Source organism: Triturus cristatus, chromosome 3_2 (assembly GCF_964204655.1).
Source record: "Triturus cristatus chromosome 3_2, aTriCri1.1, whole genome shotgun sequence".
NCBI classification, from domain to species: domain Eukaryota; kingdom Metazoa; phylum Chordata; class Amphibia; order Caudata; family Salamandridae; genus Triturus; species Triturus cristatus.
In genome coordinates this window covers 732,632,603-732,652,544 of record NC_140584.1, presented here as the reverse complement: position 1 = coordinate 732,652,544, position 19,942 = coordinate 732,632,603, and the positions used below count along the sequence as shown (strand labels likewise).

General features: G+C 44.4%; 1 protein-coding gene across 4 annotated transcripts in view; it reads left to right on the top strand.

Annotated features, from left to right (window-relative positions):
• MYO1B (myosin IB) overlaps positions 1 to 19,942 on the top strand; it is a 715,692-nt gene that overhangs the window by 332,548 nt on the left and 363,202 nt on the right. For all 4 annotated transcript variants that reach the window (XM_085648784.1, XM_085648782.1, XM_085648783.1 and 1 more), the window contains exons 9-10: positions 12,087 to 12,190; positions 16,794 to 16,941. In XM_085648784.1, coding sequence (XP_085504910.1) covers positions 12,087 to 12,190; positions 16,794 to 16,941 — 252 coding nt within the window. The remainder of the gene's footprint in view (positions 1 to 12,086; positions 12,191 to 16,793; positions 16,942 to 19,942) is intronic.

The window sequence follows — 19,942 nt, the reverse complement described above, 5'->3', positions numbered from 1 at the left end:
AGATTTACAAAAAATTGCTTTCCATACTACTCAACCCTATTTTGAAATCTGTGTACAGTCAATTTACAAGCCATATAAATGTTGTACTAGAAAATCGTACAGCCTTTCACTTCTCATTAGTTGTACCCCAGCACAATTGTAACAGTTCCTTTTTTCAAAATCCTCTAACTTTGCCGTAAGAGGAAGAAAATTAAACACCTATCTCCATGACAAAATAAGACATTTGACCTCTGTCTTTGAAATGCACAGCAAATGTGACTAGATAAAAACAAGGTTTAAAGGCATCTGTATTGCTCATTCACTTTCTTAATGGACATAACACCTTTGCCAGCTCGAGCTCTCTTGCCAGAGGAGATCAGTAGGCCCTGAAAATAGCTTGACCTGATAAAATCTGGCTGACTATAGTGAGTGGGCGAGTAGATTTCTCGAGGCTTGAGCCACCATTCCACGTTCAGTTATAAAGTCAACAAAGAGCTAGTCTTCATGAGAGAAATCGATAGCATATGCAGTAGTATAGACCGCTAACGCACACTGCAATCATACCCTGGCCACCACATCCACTACTTGCAACGTCCTGACCTGGGATTCCTTTCAATCTATCTCTCACTGAAGATGTTCTCACCTGTCTGCCTCCCGCACTCAACAGTATGTACAGTGGCACCTTCCTACTTCCATCCTCCCTCACCAAGTCCCTGTCCTAGCTACATATCAGTACCTCCCTCAGGACTTAATTTCTTCCCTGAGAGCTTCCCAGATTCACCACCCGTCCTGATAAAATAAAAAAACTGTACTTGGTCACCTCGCCATCTATCGCCCCATTACGCACCTCACATTTTCAGTACAATTCCAGAGGTAACAATAGCCCTTGAATTTCATTGGAACATTCACCAGCACAGTCTACTGCAGGCCTTTCACCTTTCAATCTAGTTTGATGCAGGTAGTAGATGGCACCTAAATAATTATCAATAAAGTTGATCAATGTCTCTTGCTTCTTCTCATTTCAATGCCATTAGATGCAGTCCGAGACCAAAGTTCTACCTAATGCTCTCTCATACCGAGTGATTTGCATCAATGTTGTTACCAGGTTCAGATTATTCCTACAACATTAACTACAGTGTGTTTAGATGGACTCCTTCAAATCACTCTCTACATTCAAACTACTACTTGACTCCACCATTGATCCGTTATTTTAAACTTATGCATAAAGCCTCTTGGTGTTCTCTTGGCCATACAAGATGTTATCCTCCACTACAATATGATAATGTATAACTATATCTCCAGGTATCAACCATGACTGACATCTATCTTTTAAAAACTTCCCGGAAAACAGTTCAGTCTTAATTACATTAACCAAACAAAGATAAACCTTGTAATTGGAGGAAAACATTGTCATCAGATTAAGCACTGGCTAAACGGCATGCACCTAGATGGTTTCTCCCTGTTCTGTAGAATTCGTGGAATATTCAGTGTGCAGGCACCAGAATGAATCATACATGAAGTTTTGGGGGAAGACCATGAGAGAGAATATTTTTGAAGCCACTTTGGTTCATGTCCCTCTCTAGATTCTAGGTTTGCTAGAATAACATCAAGAACTTCCTTCATGACATACACATTTTACACGTTTTGACCATCAATGGGTATGTAACTTATGCTTGCCAAAGGATCACAATAAAATGTTCAGTGTGAAAATATTTCAAATGCAAGAAAATAGGTTGCGTTTAGACAAATGTGATTAATCGTAGTATGCTGCAGTGTAATCAGAGGAGTTGATGTGCTTCCAAGGGACTTACAGAAAATTTGAGATTGATGGCAAAATCAATCTGGGGCAGTTGACCTGGATGAAGAGGCTCAAAACCAGTCATCGAACGAGGCCATCGTGCCCAGGTCTAATTATTTCACAAGGTTGAAGGGTAGCATCCTGGAGGTGTTCAGAGAGTGAGGTGATAGCCCCATCGCGCAAGGTCCACGGGTAGCCAGGAAGGACCAAGACAGGTGTGGAGCTTCGAACCGAATGAGGCAACGCACCTATGGAGGACAAGGCCTAGTTATGGCACCATCACGTCGAGTGCAGAATTCTAGCAGTGGACGCGGGCCCTGATTCACCACATGCCACAGACGAGGGTGTTCATGCACTAAGGCATAGGTGCTCGTGCGAGGTGTCTAGTCTCCAGCAGGTAGGGAGTAATGGCAATCAGGAAGGCCCAACTGCAGCAATCGCTTTACCTTGAAAAAATTGCTGTAAGCACTCTGGACTGCCAAATTGAAGTCCGGGTAGAATGAGAACTTGTTTCCCTGTTAGTGAATGTCTCCCTTTTTCTTTGGAGATGTGTAATATTGCATCCCAATCTCAGTAATGCAGGAAACATGCTTTGATGGGACACGCCGGAGCTCCAGATAGCGGCTACAGGCCCAGCAAGCACTGGGCCCACTCAACCTAAAATAAGGTGGTAAGATGGAAACTGAAAAGCGAGCAAATCAGGGCTTCAATGTATAGTTCAATTTTCCCGTAGCTGTGGACTCCGGCAGACACAGGGTCCTGATGTTTCTCCCGGAGCAAGCCTTCAGGTCCTCGTTCTTGGCCTTGTCCACTTCTAGGAACTTCTCCATCCAAAGCAGCTGTTCATTCTGTGTTGCCCCATCATCTCTAACAGCCACTCTGTGCTCCCGGCAGGTCAGGTGGCTGTCCTGTTTGTCTAGCTTTTCACCCATTCTATCCAGCCTGCTTGTAAGTTTGCCAATTTTTGAGTCAATGGTGCATAAACCTTGCTTACCATCCAGCACAGGATCTCTCTCCTTAGCCGGCATGTCTTCCTTCAGATCCGTCTCAACTAGACATACCACCGTCTTCAGTTCAACTGAAAGTTTTTCTTTTTAGCTACAGTCATAGTTCCCTATAGCGGCCTCCTCCACAGTCGTCACCTGCCGGGAACAGGTAGGGTCAGTGAGCAGCAGGGGCAGGCATCTGGGGCAAAGGATGCTCTCCAAGGGGCAAGACTAGTATAAACACCCCCTGGTTCCATACTAAACATGCCAGACCTCAACCATGACAGCTTGTATGCTGTGTTCTGCAGCTAAGCTGAGACGAGGGCGCCATCTTCTTAAGTGGTCCCGCCTCACCATAGACTCCCGGTGGCACAAGCAGACCAGATCCCTCAGCAGGCCAAATGTATTGCTTTTCCAGCATTCGCACAGGGCCGGTCAACCCCGGGGTGTCCCACCTCTCCAGAGTATCCAGAACTAATTTGTAGGTAGGGTTGGACTCTAGCAGTGAGTTCTCCTCAGGGCTGCTGCCTCTGCCTTCCAGAGCCCAGGCTTCACCGATTTGAGGCAGGCAGTCAGCTCAGGCAGCACTCATCAGTCTGTCTCTCTCGCCCCACAACGGCAGCGGCGCTCACCGGTCAGGACCTCCCTGGCCTCCTTTCAATCCCTGTGCACTTCTGGTAATGTAGCGGGGCTCGCCATACCATCGTACTACAGGGCAGGCGACGCAGTGGAATTTGCCTTTATCGCCACCCACATCACCCATAGCATTGGTGGCGCACAGTCTCACCCTCACGAATGCGCAGGTTTGAGCCGCAGACCTGTCCGGTGGCCATGCACTCCCCAATGACTGCTCTGAGATAATGAGCCTAAACTTCACGACTCCTGTTGACTTTGTGGCCTCCGGGATGCACAGTCCAATTATGCCTTATATGGATTGATGGTGGATTTTGATCCTGCTTAACAGAGCCTCCTTAAACTGAGGCCATCTTGCGGCCCAGCTCTCTGGCACCCACCTCAACTCCCAGGTGCAGGTCAATGTTACATGTATTTAGATACAAAAATGAAGACTGGCATACACTTTTATACTTTTGCATTTAGTAGCAGTTGCAGCATATTTGTAAAATTGATACAACTGGAAATAAGAATATCAAGATTTTTTATCAAGGCATTTCTAAAGAATTTTAAAAGGTTGTATCTCATCAGGATCTCTATAACCACGTAATTGGAATTTAAATATTTTCCTTACACGATTAATGACCCTGCCCTTTAAAACACTTCATTCTTATCTTGCAAGCACTAGCTGGAAAGTGGATCTCCTCCTAGTTATTACCTCTTCACAAACACACTTGTGATTCTTGTCCTATTTCACATTAACGAGGCTATAGAATTACCAACATGTTTTGAAGGTCCTCAGAGAAGCGCAAAGTGCACTACTTACGGTTGATGCTAAATGAACGTTGTATATTGATAGAACCAAATCCATTTCCAAGACAAAACAGTTACTTTAAGATTTTTGCACCTATGTAAGGCAAAAACCATCAAAGTAGAGAATTGCCAGATGGATTGTAAGATGAAGTTAGGTCTGTTATGCTAAGACAAAGGGAACTCTTAAGACTATCTTCCACGACCGTGTATGTCTAGTTTGTGGTGAGATCAAGTACCACAACATAACATCACCCAGACCCAGAGATCTCCTTTAGGTACATTTCTTTGTTCCCATAAATTTGAGATTCATGTGTGTCCTCTGCAAGGCCTCACACAGATATGGAGGGGAACAGCGCTCTCTCATGATTCACCTGTACCAATCAAAGCAGAAGCCAGCTGATCCTAAAACCCACCCAAGATTAAGAGAAAGCCGTCTAAATGGCACACTGCAACTTCTTTCCTCAATCATGGAGGAGCAACCATCCACCATTCTTGACAGGTCTCCTCTTGCTCTATTCAGGAAGTAACTAAAGACTTTCTTGTTCTCCATCCATCTACCTTACTCCTGATCTCTGTCCTCCTGCATTCGCTTTCTTTTCCTGATATTTCCCTTGTACGTACATGTGAGTATATAAGTATGCTCCTTCAATCTAGCTTCCCGTTGTTTTCACTAAGAGCTGTTTTATGTATTTTATCTCTTTTGATATGCTAACCCATCTCTATCTTCCATCTCAACCCCTAACGTCAAGGGTTGGGCTCTGACACTTTTTTTTTGGTAACACACTCTACTGCCACTTCCCAAAATTATATAATAAATGATGTTTGATATTGCGTATTATTTTCTGCCTAGGAAAGTACATCACACTTTAACCACTCGATGCTTATGCCATTTACACCCACATATTCTTCAGGCTTGATATCCGTTTTAGGAGCACTTCGCAAGAGCTGTCGAAATTGAATGCGCTATGTAAGATGCTCCTGGGAAGCCACTCTTCAGTGATTCCTGTGGGGAGGCCTGCAAACCAAGGCCATAGCAACTTGTGGTGTGGAAAACTGAACTGGAGAGGTTGCGGGGAGATCTGCCCAACGAAGAATGCATTGTTGGAATACCACAAGGAATATTGACAATGGCTGTGTTTGAATTGACAGTATGTTTTGGAAGGAATAAAAGGCAAAGAATAGTTTGTGGGTAAAAACTCCAAGAAATGATGGCCCTTAGTTGGGCATATAAATTATCATGGTCGACCCCTTTTGGATGATTGCTTTTGTGCTACATCTCATAATGGGAGTAGCCAGTGGCTTTTTCAAACGCCACAATCTCTAAAATGCCTGCTACAATGCGACATATTGTACAGGTATGGTGGAATGACAACTAGTTAAAGTGCCAATATTAAATATAAGGTAATAAAACAGCAAGTGGTACAATAATTGTAAGCACATTAAGGGAAAAATGAATTCTTCCCAAAAATATTTAATCAGATAAAGAAGTAGAGATTAACCTTTTTTATTCAGACTTTCCATTCTCCCTCTTCCAGTCTTTCTTCCACCCTAGAGCTGGGGTTCAGCCTCATGTAGTAGAAATAAGCAGGTGCATGGTAATTCATTAAGCCAGTACAGATTGTACTCAGATCATACTCCGACAATACTAAGGTTCTCCGAGATATTCATCTTGTTTGATGTTCCTATCTGACTCCTAATTTACAATAAGCATTGACATAGCTATTTGCTGTTAAGGCTTTTCAACACCGACAAAAAAAGAGGGATTTTTTAAATTTTTATGATTTTGATCAGCAAGTGTAATGTCTGCACTCATGGGACAACAATTATGCGTACACTTGCATCCTTTTACGTAGTCATAGTGTGATGACACACTTGCGTGCATGTGTCATCTCACAATACCATTTTTTTTAATTTACCGTTCCAACATGCCAGACGCCAATCTTGGAGAAGTAATTGTAGGAAAGTGAATGTTAAATGCACTTAAAACGCATACTTAAAAAGGAGTGGCCCAGCAGCAAATTACTTTCTGGGCCCTATAAAATTTTAAAAACAATTTATTAGTGCAATTTGAGGTATTCGAGTGTAACAGAGGAGCAGATACAAGGAAGCACTAGCAGGATAGGGTGTGTGGGGTGCAACAGATAGCAGAGAAGCACAATCTACAGAAAATAAAACAATATATTGGGAAAAAAAACTGGGAGTGGCGGGAAAAGCAATGGGTAAAAGGGGGAGGAGGGATTACCAGAGCACAACGGGGGAAGGGGGTATCTGGGGGATTGAACAGCATATCTGGGAGAGCAAGAAAATTCCTGTACTCCTATGGAGTGCTGAATTAGAAAGACTAAAGTAGTTCTCTGAATGTGAACAGTGAAGGGATACAAGCCATCTAAGCCAAAATATAGTAATGAAGATGTGCTCCGGGGTGGGGTAAACAAATGCAACATGGCAAGGAAGGGAAGCCAGTGAAGAAAATTGGAAAGCCGGCCAGTAAGCAGTGGGATGGCCCAGAGCCTATTATAACTTGGTATTGTCCACAATAAGTCATGTTGGCAACAGACAGCTAGAAGTGGTCAGTAGGCGGGTCCTAAATATCAAATGCATAGCCTTTTGCTATGGTTCTTAAAGGGGAAAGGATCATTTGTTTGTTTGCACTGGCATACACCTAACAAGTTCAGGATGTGGTTGTAACTAGTTAATCGGTTTACTAGTGCCACTGGTGTGAATGTATTTGTAGTGCAATCAAATACTGGTCAACCCATTTTGCTAAAGTATTTCTTAAATCAACTTCCAGCTGCCCTTACTATTTTCCAAGAATTTATGAGTGGAGTGCACACTCCAAGCACTTTGTATCGTTTTCAGTATTTTAACTATTTATCAAGCTTTATTTGCTTTTAACTAATTATAATTACTTCTTTATTTAATATTCAGAACGAACTTCTTTCACTCGCATACCCAGGGCTGAGAGGTGAATGTAACCTCTTTGAATGTACTTTGATTGAGAATATTCCTTTCACACTTTCAAAGAGATCAGATTACTGTAGCTCATGAAGAATCCGGCTGGATACGTTCTAGTGTTCCACCAAGGATGTAACCCACACTATTCACCCACCCACCACAGGCGTCACCAGTCAGGTGATCCCTTTCAATAAAAGGGGCCGGGCGCACGAGCCCTGGGCTAGTTACAGTACCCTACTACAGTATCTGTTTGGTCATTCTGTCCATCATGTAGGCCTAGCGCCCAGGATACTACAATGGCGACGAGCGGGCTGAACCCTGCGTCTGCAATGGCAGTTCCTCCACTGGTCTTCATTGGTTAAGGTGTAGTCCAGGTCTAGGGCACCCCCCACGCACCTGCTGCCGGCAGCCCAGAGCTATGAATCAGGAAGAAGTGTCGCAGCCAGCACCACGCTCGATGCGCTCCCCCACTGATGATCCACCTGTGAGAGGAGAAACATCTCCCCGCTCCGACAGGGTCAACGAGGCAGAAGATAAACTGAGCCAACACAGAAGCGGACGGAGTACCCATAGTGCACCCGTACTCGCCAGGAGCTCTGCCAGCCTGCACGAGTTTTGGCGGGGGAGAGAGGCGGAGGTAAAGTGCCTCCACACCGTCGCGGGGCCTCACCCCTTCTTCCCCCCCCCCCCCCGCCACTGCTGATGCCTCTGTGGGATGACAAGGCTGCACCCGGCTGCCAGCCACGAGACGACTGCGGGCCTGCCACCGGCCTATGATGTTTGCACAAGACTCACCGCATTGCTGTCACGAGGGAGGTGAGATGGCCGTTTGTGCATCATGGAGCTTGTCACAGTGAGGCGCGCACCCTGTCCTCAATAGAATGAAGCCCACTGTAGCGTGACACACCTTGAGGCCGCACTGGTACAGAATGCCCCCATACAGTATGCGCATGAGCTGGAAAGCCTCAGGCAGCTGCCACTGCCGGAGGGGAGACACGGCTGAAGCACCACTTAGCGGCTGCAACGTTAGTGCCCTGCATGCGGCAGCTCTGTCCGGGACTGGCTTTCCGCGAGACCACCCCCAGTTTTGCACTTCCAGCCCACAAGCAAGTGTCCTGAAATGATGAGGGGCCGCCACGGGGAAGTGAATCCTCCTGGCCGCATCAACAGCGGACACGCACCACCCGCAAAGTAAGGCCTCAGCACGAGGGAGACTGCCATGGCGCACAAACTCAAAGTTCCTGCATTTGCCTACCGGAGGTGATAGAGTATGATCAGAAACGTCTATGAAGAGGAACGAACTGTCCCAGTGTTGCTAGGCTCCGCATCGGCATTTCCAGCCTGAGCTAACCGCACCAACAGTGAGACCCACGTGGCCAGGACGAAGCAGCAAATGCAGTGCCACTTAGTGGCCATGTGCGGTACTGCACGAAAGTAGTCACTAGAAATCAAGGGAACTGCTTTCAGTGGAACATTAATGCCAGATGCTGACATGCGCCCTGCATCCAGGACGGCATACAGTGTCCCACACCAGCACCTCACACGTTCACTGCAAACGGCTGGCAGAGACACCAAGGTAATCACGCACTACCTGCAGCAGCAGAACAGACTGAAACTGGGACTGCAGCCACATGGCACCCCTTCATCCTCCAGGCCAAAAGTCCACAAGAGAGAAGCAAAACAGTCATGGCATGGTTGGATTAGCATCTGCAGCACCACCTAGTGGCCATTGTGCAACAGCCCTCTCACCCAGGTGTCAAATGCAGCCAAAGCCCAACACTCACCCCAGCCGAGAGCTACACAGAGAACTCTCCTGGGTCACCTGCAGTTACCACACCCCAACATAGCTGGCACCATGTCTGCAGCCTGAGAAAACCCTCGCTAGCCTGAGAGGAGAGGTGGCTGCAGCGCCACCTAGCGAGCAGGTGCTGACAGCACAACCAAAAGAAAGGAAGAGTCTGTGAGGCACAAAAGCCAGACACACTAACAGAAGAAAAAAATCCCCAGTGGACCAATACTGTCACAGCAGAACTGACAAAACATGTGCGTCACGACACCCTCACGGTACTCTGCCCCAGCGGAGTCAAGAAAGAGACTGAGCAAAACACTTGCATTCACACTCCAGCAAGTTTCCTACCCTTTGGCAGGTCAAGAGACTTTAACTCCATGCACAAAGGAAAGCTCGAACAAGAAAGAAGAGCAAGCACGCCAAGCGCCAGAAGACGCTGCCGTAAAGAAGGACCAAGAGCGCGGAGTCGCGAGGTGCACCGACGCAGATACCCAGATGCTGACAACACAGGCAGGTGCCCGGGAGATAGACATCTCCACAAAAGAAGCACTGCTGAGCGCAGGTACCCACAAAAGAAGCCCTGCTGAACGCAGGTATGAGAGTATCCACATCTCCACCAACCCAGCAAAGCCCCGCAGTGGGCCAAAGGAAACGCAGTGTCCTCCCTCGCACTGCCTCAGGATGGAGTCAGCAGTGACCCACGACAGGCAAGAGAGGAGTCGCCCACTCCATGTGGCAGGCCGCCACAGAGACAGACGCTCCCACAGCATGGCGACACGTGACCGGATGTCACAACGCACAGCAAGCAAGGAGCACGTCACACAAAGTGACCAGTCCGGACAAGTGCACCGGAAGAAAGGAAGAAGCAGCCGTCACGACAGCGCAGCCTCGAGGCGCAAGCACGATGCCCTCGAGCGAAGAGAAGAGGGACACCGTGAAATCCCTGAGGAGGGAATGGTGCCACTGGAAGTCCCCAAGAGGTGTATGCAAATCCTACTGACAGGACAGGCCTGCAACAGGTCCGCAAAAGAAAAGGAAAGACCGTCACAAGAGCGACGCGACCAGTGAGATGTCCATGTGGAGAAAACATGGGACAGGTGGCAGGACGCCACATCCACGTGAAAGCCTGGTCGGAAGAAAGAGAAGAGTGTGGCAGACAACCACCACAGGCGCGCAAGATGGAACAGAGAAGAGCGACAGGACAAAGGACTCGCACCAGCACTGAGGAAGGTGTTCATCAGCACAAGCCAGCCACCGGGGTGCAGAGACGTCACTGAAGACAGCTCTGCGGGAGGACTTGCGGTAAGCCGCTAGCAAGTGCGATTTGCGTCCTGGCCCCACGCTTTGCAGTTCAACTGTCCTCTCACCTGTCACCGGCTGCTTGGTATTGATAGCACCACACCTCGCAGTGCACCTGCCTGAAGACAACGGAGCGGTGCCAAGAAGTCCCTCAAGTCCTCCTCACTCCCTAAGGTCCCTCCGACAGATGATCGCCGCCTGTTTACCCACTGAAGAAAACCACCGTTCTGTTATCACCATCCAGGTGCATCATCACCAAGGAGCATCGCACCACCCGAGTGAATCCACACACGCTCCAGACAACCGGAGTTCAACGAGGTGAACCACCCAGGAACCTTCTGTGCACCCCCGTCAACCGACAGCCTGCCGGAGTCGAGCACACCCGGCCATTGAGAGATCCACCCTTGGGGACTACACAAGACTTGGCCGTGGCCCCATTGTGAGTTCTGCAGTGACCCCTAAGCGCGGCCTACGCAAAGGCCCGCACAGCCCACGCGGTCACGTGTCAGTCCAGGGGACAAGGGCCTCGACGGAGTTCCCGTGTGAAGGGAGTCCGAGTAGGAGAGATGTGTCGGCCGCAGCTCCACGTCAGGCGCGGGAAGCATGGAGGTCACAGTTGATGACTGGTCACCCACAAGATAGTCAGAGGAAGGCGCAGAACCAGAGTCCGGACGGTGAGGACGCCCAGATGGAGACACCACCACCAGAGGCTACATGAGCGACTTGGCTGTGATATCGTTGGCAGTTCCCCAGCGATGCCTTCGCGTGGCTCACACAAAGCCCCGCACGGTCCCATGGCAGCCAGCAGGAAAACCCTCCAAGAGGCTCCAGTGAGAGAGGAGACCGGGCTAGAGAGGCAAGTCGGACGTCGCTCAGCAGTTAGGAGTAAGGAAGGCCATCGAGCATGGCCCCTCCAAAGGAAGTCCTCACTCACAGATATCGTCTCCAACAGCTGCAGGTTCTGTCATCCACCAAAGGCTGAGCGCCTGATAGATCCTCCAGAGTGGATTCCACCTCCGCTCCAGATGCACCAGCACTGAAACTCTATACATAGACATCAACGCCGCGAGACCAGGCCGGTTTAAAGAACATCGCCAAGGCAGATGAAGGCATCCAGACCGTGCGGTTCGAAGCTCCAGCGCTGCCTGGCTGACTGCCTGAAGAGACTCATTTGGTGCTATTGTTGTTTATTTGTTTTGTTCCAGGTTGGACTGGTTTTTTTTTTTTCCATTAAAGTTTGGGAGGGATGTAGTATCCGGCTGGATACGTTCTAGTGTTCCACCAAGGATGTAACCCACACTATTCACCCACCCACCACAGGCGTCACCAATCAGGTGACACTGTCAATAAAAGGGGCCGGGTGCACGTACCCTGGGCCAGTTACAGTACCCTACTACAGTATCAGTTTGGTCATTCTGTCCATCATATGTGCCTAGCGCCCAGGATACTACAGCTCATAGGGCTGATAAAAATTTTGTATGCATTCCTGAAGGGAGAGCATTTTATATATTAGTCAAAGCTCAGAAGTGTGCAGATAAAGGTAACTTCCTTGAAGGTGTTTGCATATGGGCAAACATTCATTTTCCAAAAGTCTACAGTGTTACAGTAGTCGACTAACACATGTTTCAAAATGTTACTGTGTAGTATTTATTTTCATCAAATCACGTTAAATTTTAAGTTTTCTCATTGCTACCTGCTGTCTTGTTTTGTGAACTGTGACCTACATCCAGTTTAGTGCAAGGCTGCCTTGCTTTCTTATATTTAGAATGTATTTTCATTTTTTACAGATTGGTTTTGCAGCTGGATTGTGTATAATGATTGCCACTTTCAACTTTACTTCTGTTCCTTTTACCAGACAAACTTAAACTGGACCGAGACTTCAGCAAGTACAACTACCTGAGCCTCGATTCCGCCAAAGTAAACGGAGTGGATGACGCTGCAAATTTTCGAACGGTTCGGGTAAGAAATCTACCTTTTAACTGGACAATAAAAAAAATGACGAATTCGAGGGTATTTGCTAAAACGCGCGTCTCATACATTCACCAGAGCCTCACAGTGAATTTTAGATTTTAAAATGTTTCTTCTGCTCCGTTTTCCTTAACCCAAATGTCTCCAAAGTAGTGTTTGTTTTAAAGATCTGTTTTAGAAACTTTTTTTTTTTTTTGCTTGCCCCATGGTGCACTTCCAACTGCTTGAACTTGAGGACTATTCATATAGCGGAATGTATGTGTTGTCAAGGGAGCGTGTTACAGGTGCTTTCCTTATATGCGGTAATACTAGAGAGCTCGTGAGCATATGTTGTTCCTACAATAAGCAAATAGCTTACGCTCCTCAACGGAGGTCTGTGGTAACTCAGAGTTAAGCCTATACTTCAGCTCTTCTGTGACAAAGGGAATTGCCTTGGTGATGGCTCAGTAGGGTGATTAAAACGTGTTTGAGCTTGAAAGGATTTTTTATGGGGTTCTTTGTTTATGGGTACGTGACACTTTGGAGAGTCCGCCCCTTCCCGTTGAAGAGCTGACATCTCTAGAGAATCTCCTCTCCTTCATTTCCTTCCATGAGGGTGGACATCTGTTCATTGCCCAACCAGTTAAGTTGGTTGTGTACGATAAATGGTTACTCAGGCTGTTACATCATAAATATAGTTATAACACTGTACAATCAAAAGCAAAGCATAAGGTTGTGTTACTGTGCTGCATAATAGTACTTCATATTTATTATGAATCCTTTCGAGGCTAGATTATTGTAATGCCATCTATTTGGGGATTAACAAGCGACTGCAATTAAGATGCGGTCATTATATAACGCGGCGGCACGGCTTCTCCTGAAGGTGCCCAGGTTCTTCTGTTACAAAGAAGTTTAAGGCTCTCTCTGTGATGCACAAAAAGCTGTGCATGGCTTTACACCCCTCTCCCCATCGTGAGAACTGAGGTCCTCCCTTTCCAACCTTGTGACCATCCCCAAAATAAAGAAGGCCAGTTGGGGTGGCAGGAGTTTATCTTTCTTAGTCGACAAATAATGGAACTCCTACCCGCTTAAGGAAATCTCGAAGTACATGGTTTTTCGCCTCTGCTTCTAAGTAAGCCCAGTGTTTTCACCTTCAAGCTATTTGAAGTCAGCTAGCGCCAAGACACCTTGGTATTCGCACACTTTAGAAAATGGTTTCTTACTTGCATTGTATTAAAGTTAGTTGGTACATCAAGCACTCGTTTGCAGGCACTACGAGCAGATAGATGATTTCTTGAGACTGGCCTCCAGTTAAGCGCCAGGAACGCAGTTTTGTCCTGTCTTTTGTGTAGATTTTTCTCTAACCATACTGTGGGGAAAGCGTAGGTAGGGAGAAATATGCTGCAATATTCTCACTGTGTTGTAGGTGCTTTTTTGTCACATTGTTAACTTGTCTTTTGAGTAAAACTTTGGAGACCACGATCACCCCTCAATTCTGTCAGTAATACAGTAGAACAGCAATTGTCAGCCATGCTGTATATGGCTCATATATTCTCCATAGTTCATATGTTGAGAGTTGTTAGCTGCTGTGAGCTGCAAGTCCAATTCTCAAAGTGTGCAGGACTTTTAATTTATAAAAAAAAAAGTGCATCATCAGACTAGTTGTAACAGATGAGTTCATTTGAGGCTAGGTATGTTTGAATATGAGGATTGGGGGTTATTGATTCTTGCGACATACCTATTTTTTGCAGCATTGGGCAGCGAGGTGTTGAGATACACATGATTTGTTTTTTCTCCAGTAGGACTGAATCCATTTTAAGCTCATACTCCGAATTCAAGTACTGTTTAGTCTTTTAAGGAGCGGTTCATGGTTCACAGTATCAAAGACTGCTGGTATGTCCAATGGGTTTGCATTCACTCAGAGATTTAAGTTCTTCTGTAGATCATTTCAGAGTGCAGTTATTGCTGATTCAGTGACACTACCAGGTGAAAAACCTGTTTGCTGGTCAGGAAAGGAGTTGTTTTGCTAGAGGAAATCTGAAATCTGATTGATTGAAGCTCTCCTGTTACAACCAAGCTTGATGCAGAAGCCATATTGTTTGTTCATGTTATCCTCATTCACCAATGTTTGCTCAGGCTTCTTTCTAAGACCTGAGCAAAATTGCATTTATGACCTCTAAGCAATACTGTTCATTTTCTGTACTAGTACAGATACTCAAATGTAGGTGCCACCAAGGCAATAGCCACACCAGATTTTCAGGATATCCATATGAGATAAATGTAGAAGAGAATTATTTGCATAGTCGGTTTTTGCCTACAAAATGTGACATGCTTGTGACCATTGGCCACCGGATTTTGACAACAGTCTGCAAAGTGTAATATGATTAAAGCTATAAACCAGTCTTTAAGTGGGGCATCTTAGTTTGTTTGCAGTGCCCCAGCATGGGCGTACTGTGCCGACCTATCTGTTAGCCTTCATAAATGTGCTTAAACATTTGCTTATATTTCTATTTGAATAACTTCTTAAACCCCTGATTTTTGCCTTTATGCAGGACTGTGATTATGTACTTTATATATTTTTTCTCTATTTCTGAAATGCACACAACACTGTGATGCTTTGAAGTCTACTTCAGGCTAAGAACTTTTGAAGAATCTTTAAAGTTAAATACTAGGCTCACGCCCGTCTCTGACCATAACCATCAGGTTACCCACAGATGAATATATTCACTAATGGGATCCACAGTTATTACTATTGACACGGAGTAATCACGCATTAAGAAACCTGTGAGTAATTTATTCATCCGCTAAACATAGTTCACTTTTGCGGTAACAAACGTTTTCCCTAGGACAGCATCACATAAAAATCTTCATATGCCATTTTTACGTTTTTTACACTGGTATGTCTGTGTCCCAATTATATGTTTGGCTGTTTTTTAAAATCAAATTATTTTGTGTGGGATAATGACACTGGAGGAACGTGGGACATTATCCCATACTGACTTGTCTTGAAGGATATTTTCCAGTGTCCGTTCAGTAACAAGTAGGATCTCTCCAAAGGTTTTCTCATGTGTTTAGTCTCACATTTCACAGCGGGACATTTATTTTCTCTGCTGCTTTACAAGATGTTCTCACGTTATAAGGGTCACCAACAGAGTATCCAAGTGTGTGTCTCTTTCAAAGAAAGATGTGCATTTTGGATGAAACCACATATATAGAATTGTTAATAATTTGAATGGGGTAGGTAGGTTTTTGTTTTTCTCTTTCCACATAAAATGTGTATTCAGGTGCAAGTCTGCAACGGTAAAATTCCGACATATGTGCTGGGTGTCCAGTGAGCACCCTTAGTGTGTGGTTAATGGCTTTCCGGAATGAGGCTATTTCTGGGTGCCTTATAATGTATGTAGCACTTTCAGGAGGAACCTTTGGTATCTAGCAGAAATAAATTACCGGGATAAAATAGTGTATAGTGTGTAAGATTTGGATGCAGGCTCAAATCATTCATTGTCTCAAGGAGACTTGCTATACCCTTGCAGAATACTATTTCACGTGCTTCGGTACTTTCTGGTCCCTAAACCATGTTCATTATGTTCAGGCAGCTATTGCAAATCGAGATTGCCTGCCCTATTACATTGGTTGTTAATGTTTTTATATTGTGTTGCAATGAGGTAGGCCTCATCACAGAGGGGGACTGTGGTTTATGGTAGCTGTCGAGGGGAGGGGTGCAGTTACTAAAAGAGCAAAGAACATTCTACAGTAGAATGGTGAAGGAGTTGCACGTTTTAAGGTAAAGTCCTGTGACTATCTTGCCAGCTAATACTTAACCTGGTCAAAAAATGAAGTATCTGTTCTAGGCCTTCGGATTTGTTTAGGAACAGATAGAAATAACCTTGTCTCATCCCAGCCAATCTTTGGGCCTGACATTCATGAGAGATGTGAGAGCAACCCCATCCATTGACCGACATGGTTGGGAAGTCAAATAGGTAAGGGCATTTACAGGTGATTGTACTAAAATGTTTCAAACTGGAAACATGCATGTTTCAGCATTGAAATACAAAAACTTGGTAACAGCAGATCCGGTGTGAAGGACCTCTTTGTCTTAGGCCCTAGTGGAAGGCACTTACATTTGAAGAGGATACAGGAAGCTGGAGAAGACACTGCAGGAATGTGCGCCATTAGGGTGCCCAGGATTTATTAGCAGTTTTAGATAGGAGAGACGAGACCTAGTGGGTGACGGAGCACTTAGAATAGGACCATGTTGCAAAAGCCAGCTTTGTACAGCTGTGTAGCAAGGTGTTACTAGTCATTTACTGCATGTATATGGGGAGGTAGACTCATACAAATAAGATTATGCCTATGGGAATAGACATCCTGTATTCTACTCACATTGAATCCATACATAAACAACATTAGTTGCTGTAATGAAAATTAATTATAAGACAAGTTTAAAGACAGATATATTAGTGACGGGTTATTTTCTGAACGAATAAAAAATGTCTACAAATGATGTTCTTGAGTTTGTGCAAATAAATGCAAGGGACCTGGCACCATGAAAAAGATTTTTTGAGTGTATTTGTCATTTGCCCTGTAACAATTTTTCGCATTGATTCATTTTCAGAACGCCATGCAAATAGTGGGCTTCATGGATCATGAGACGCGGTCCGTACTGGAGGTAGTGGCTGCACTTCTGAAACTTGGAAACATAGAGTTCAAACCTGAATCTCGAGTCAATGGTCAAGATGAAAGCAAAATCAAAGACAAGAATGGTAGGCACACAGAGCAGAGATTAAAGTGCTACGTATGCATGTATGACCGCTATTACAATTATCATTGGCTGCTTCGAAAATGAACACAATGCGGAAACCCTTTGGGAATTTGAATGAGGAATAGATATTCTGCAACACAAAGGTAATCTTCTGGTGACTATATAACTGAGGTTCTATAAAGGACAGGTTAATCTGTCTAGCAAAAATGGTTGAAAAGTGCCCAGCTGGGGGAGGCACATTCTGTGTTGCTCACTCAATCTACACTTGGATTGTGCACACCCTTCGGTTGAGTCAGGATCTCCATTCCTGGGGAATTGAAGTAAATCTCACTTAAGGCTACGCGTCTAACTATATGATTGAGATTTGTCTAGAGCACATTTTGTCATTAGTATGGCCAATAATACTCTTTTAGCTAACCAACCTTCACACTTTATTTCTGGAATGCAGTAACAGACTGAAGTCCGATTCAGCTTTCGAAGTTGTTATGGATTTTGGTCACACTTAGAGTTTGATCACTGCTTCTAATTGCCTGATCTATCTTAAGCATATAGAAATTCATAGCAACAATCCTGAATTTAAAGTTTGATAGACCCTTTGAGGTTCACAGAGTTTACAGAATACCTTTGGGGCACCGAACGTTTTAACATGTAAGGTACTATGGTCCACTGACATCGCCAAGATACTCGGAGCTGCAAAGAAATAGAAGGGAATAATATTGAAGGCTCCCAGTGTTATTTTTTTTGGTTTTTTTTACATTTCTGTCTGTATTTATCCATATTTATTTTTTACCCATCCTATTGGAATTTATCCATATTTATTCTGTGTTTTCAGAGCAAATGTAGTCATTCCACATTTATTTAACTTGTATAAACGTGCCTCATACTTTGATACCTGTCGCGTTTTAGAACATTAGGCAGCCAAAAATAGCAAAGCATTACACCCACATGTAAATATTAGCATTATGTACAAATATTTGTTAAGCTATGCCTGTATTTAAGGACCACTCATCCCATTTTGTTTACCTCCCTATGCTGTATGTGTTAAGCTATTGGCCTGGAATTAATGAAGAACAGCGTGGAGAGTCATTCACAAGAAGAACAATTTTCTGCATTTAAAAATAAACACAGACTGGAAACACATTGTTTTCTGTCTGTATTTATCTGTAAAAATAAGTAATAACGGAAAACTGAGAGCCCTAATTATATTACACAATGGGCAGCGTTTGTGCTTATCCTGAGGCTTTTCCCACATAATGGTCATGTTAATGAATATTGCAAATAAAAAAAGCCAAAGAGACCAGGTATAATGTGAACAAAAAACAGTGTTGGTGGATCCAAAGAACTTAAACATCTTTGAATATCATATGCAACATGAGTTGGAACTTCAGATTATAATAAATCCGATTTAATAATGTTTAGAAGGATAGAAAAACTTATGGAACTATGAACTAACTCCATATTTTGATTGATCACCAGTGTGGCTTGCTAAAAAAAAAGAGGATTGGTTAGGCAGTGATCCAAGACGTTATGCTAAATAGGGGCTAGTAATATTTGTAAAAGGAGTAGGAATATTGACAAAATAGTAAGTACGTATGTGTTTGTTTGATACAATATGATTGTTTACGAGTGTGCTCACTAACCTTTGCTAGATTTGTTTCCTGTAGGTCTTTATATGTTGTGGTAATATCTTTTGCCTAAATTTCTGTGTAAACCTTGCATAGAAACACGTATTTCGGCTCTTCCGGCTGCTGGAATGTGACAGTACAATCACACCAGCTTTTAGAAGCGGTTGTTAGAGAAGAATATCACACAATACGTTATTCATTCTAAACTACTTGTATTTCACGTACCGAAAACGAGGGCTAGCTAAAGGTTGTTATATGTGGAGAGGAGTAGCAATTCCTTTGTATAGTAATTTTTCATTTCTCCTATAAAAGTACTGTCGTGACACGAGGATTTGGTGAATTGATCTGTATGAAATAGTATAATATACATTATGGATAATCTAGTATTATGAACAAGGGCACATTTGGCTGTAATCGTGAATTAACATTCAAATAGTTCACTTCTTTTAAGAAAGTGCATTCTTAGGATTTGAATAAGGTGCTTATCGGAAATGGCTATTGTTCTTCACATATTTGGCTACTTGAAGGGTGTGAACTTGGAGTAATTTCCTTCTCTTTGTATCCCAGTTTGGGTCTCAGTAGGTTTAATGCAGAAAAAAAGCAATATTGTGCATCTTAGCATCAGAACATGTTGAGGCCCAAATTGCATTTGCGTTTAAGTAATGTTTTTAGAAATGCTTGTTGTCCTAATTCCTAACTCCAATGGCATTTCTTTTTAGGTCTTGTCTGCGTGAGCATGCGCTACCGCATGCGCTCTCGCTTGCGAGAATCTTGTGTTGTAGTGGCTTTGAACCTGTCCATTTCTTACCATTTTGTTTGCAGCGTGTCATTCTTCTTTGCTGCCTTCTGATTGGGCAGCTCTGGCCTTGCGTCACTTCCCTTTCTGCCAGCAGCGCATGGACTAAAGACAGATTGAATAAATGTAATGTGATGATCCTCCACTGCTTGTGCTGCGATTGCGGTACTATTTATGCAAGAAAAAAAAAACGCAGTGTTACGGTCAATGCTGGACACGTCATTGCGCTTTCTTTATTTTTTACCTCTATACCTACCCGCCCTCGTCCTGGTTCTTCTCCCAACTCATCCCTGTATCTTCTTCTCACCTAACACTCTCCAGTCCGTGTTTCTGTTTTTAAAAAATGTGCCCGTGTTGCTTCTTTTTTTAATTTACCTGTCTTGCTTCTCTGCTATTGCTGCAATTCAGGTACTATTTATTTTATTTTCCTGTGTTGTTTCTTTGCTCGTGCCACAAATCGGGTACTATTTATTTAAGAAAAAATATGCTGTCATGGTCAATGCTGGCCACGTCCTCAAGCTTTTTTTTCTTTTACAACCTCCCTTCCACTGCCATCCTGGTTCTTCCCCTCTTCTTCCAAC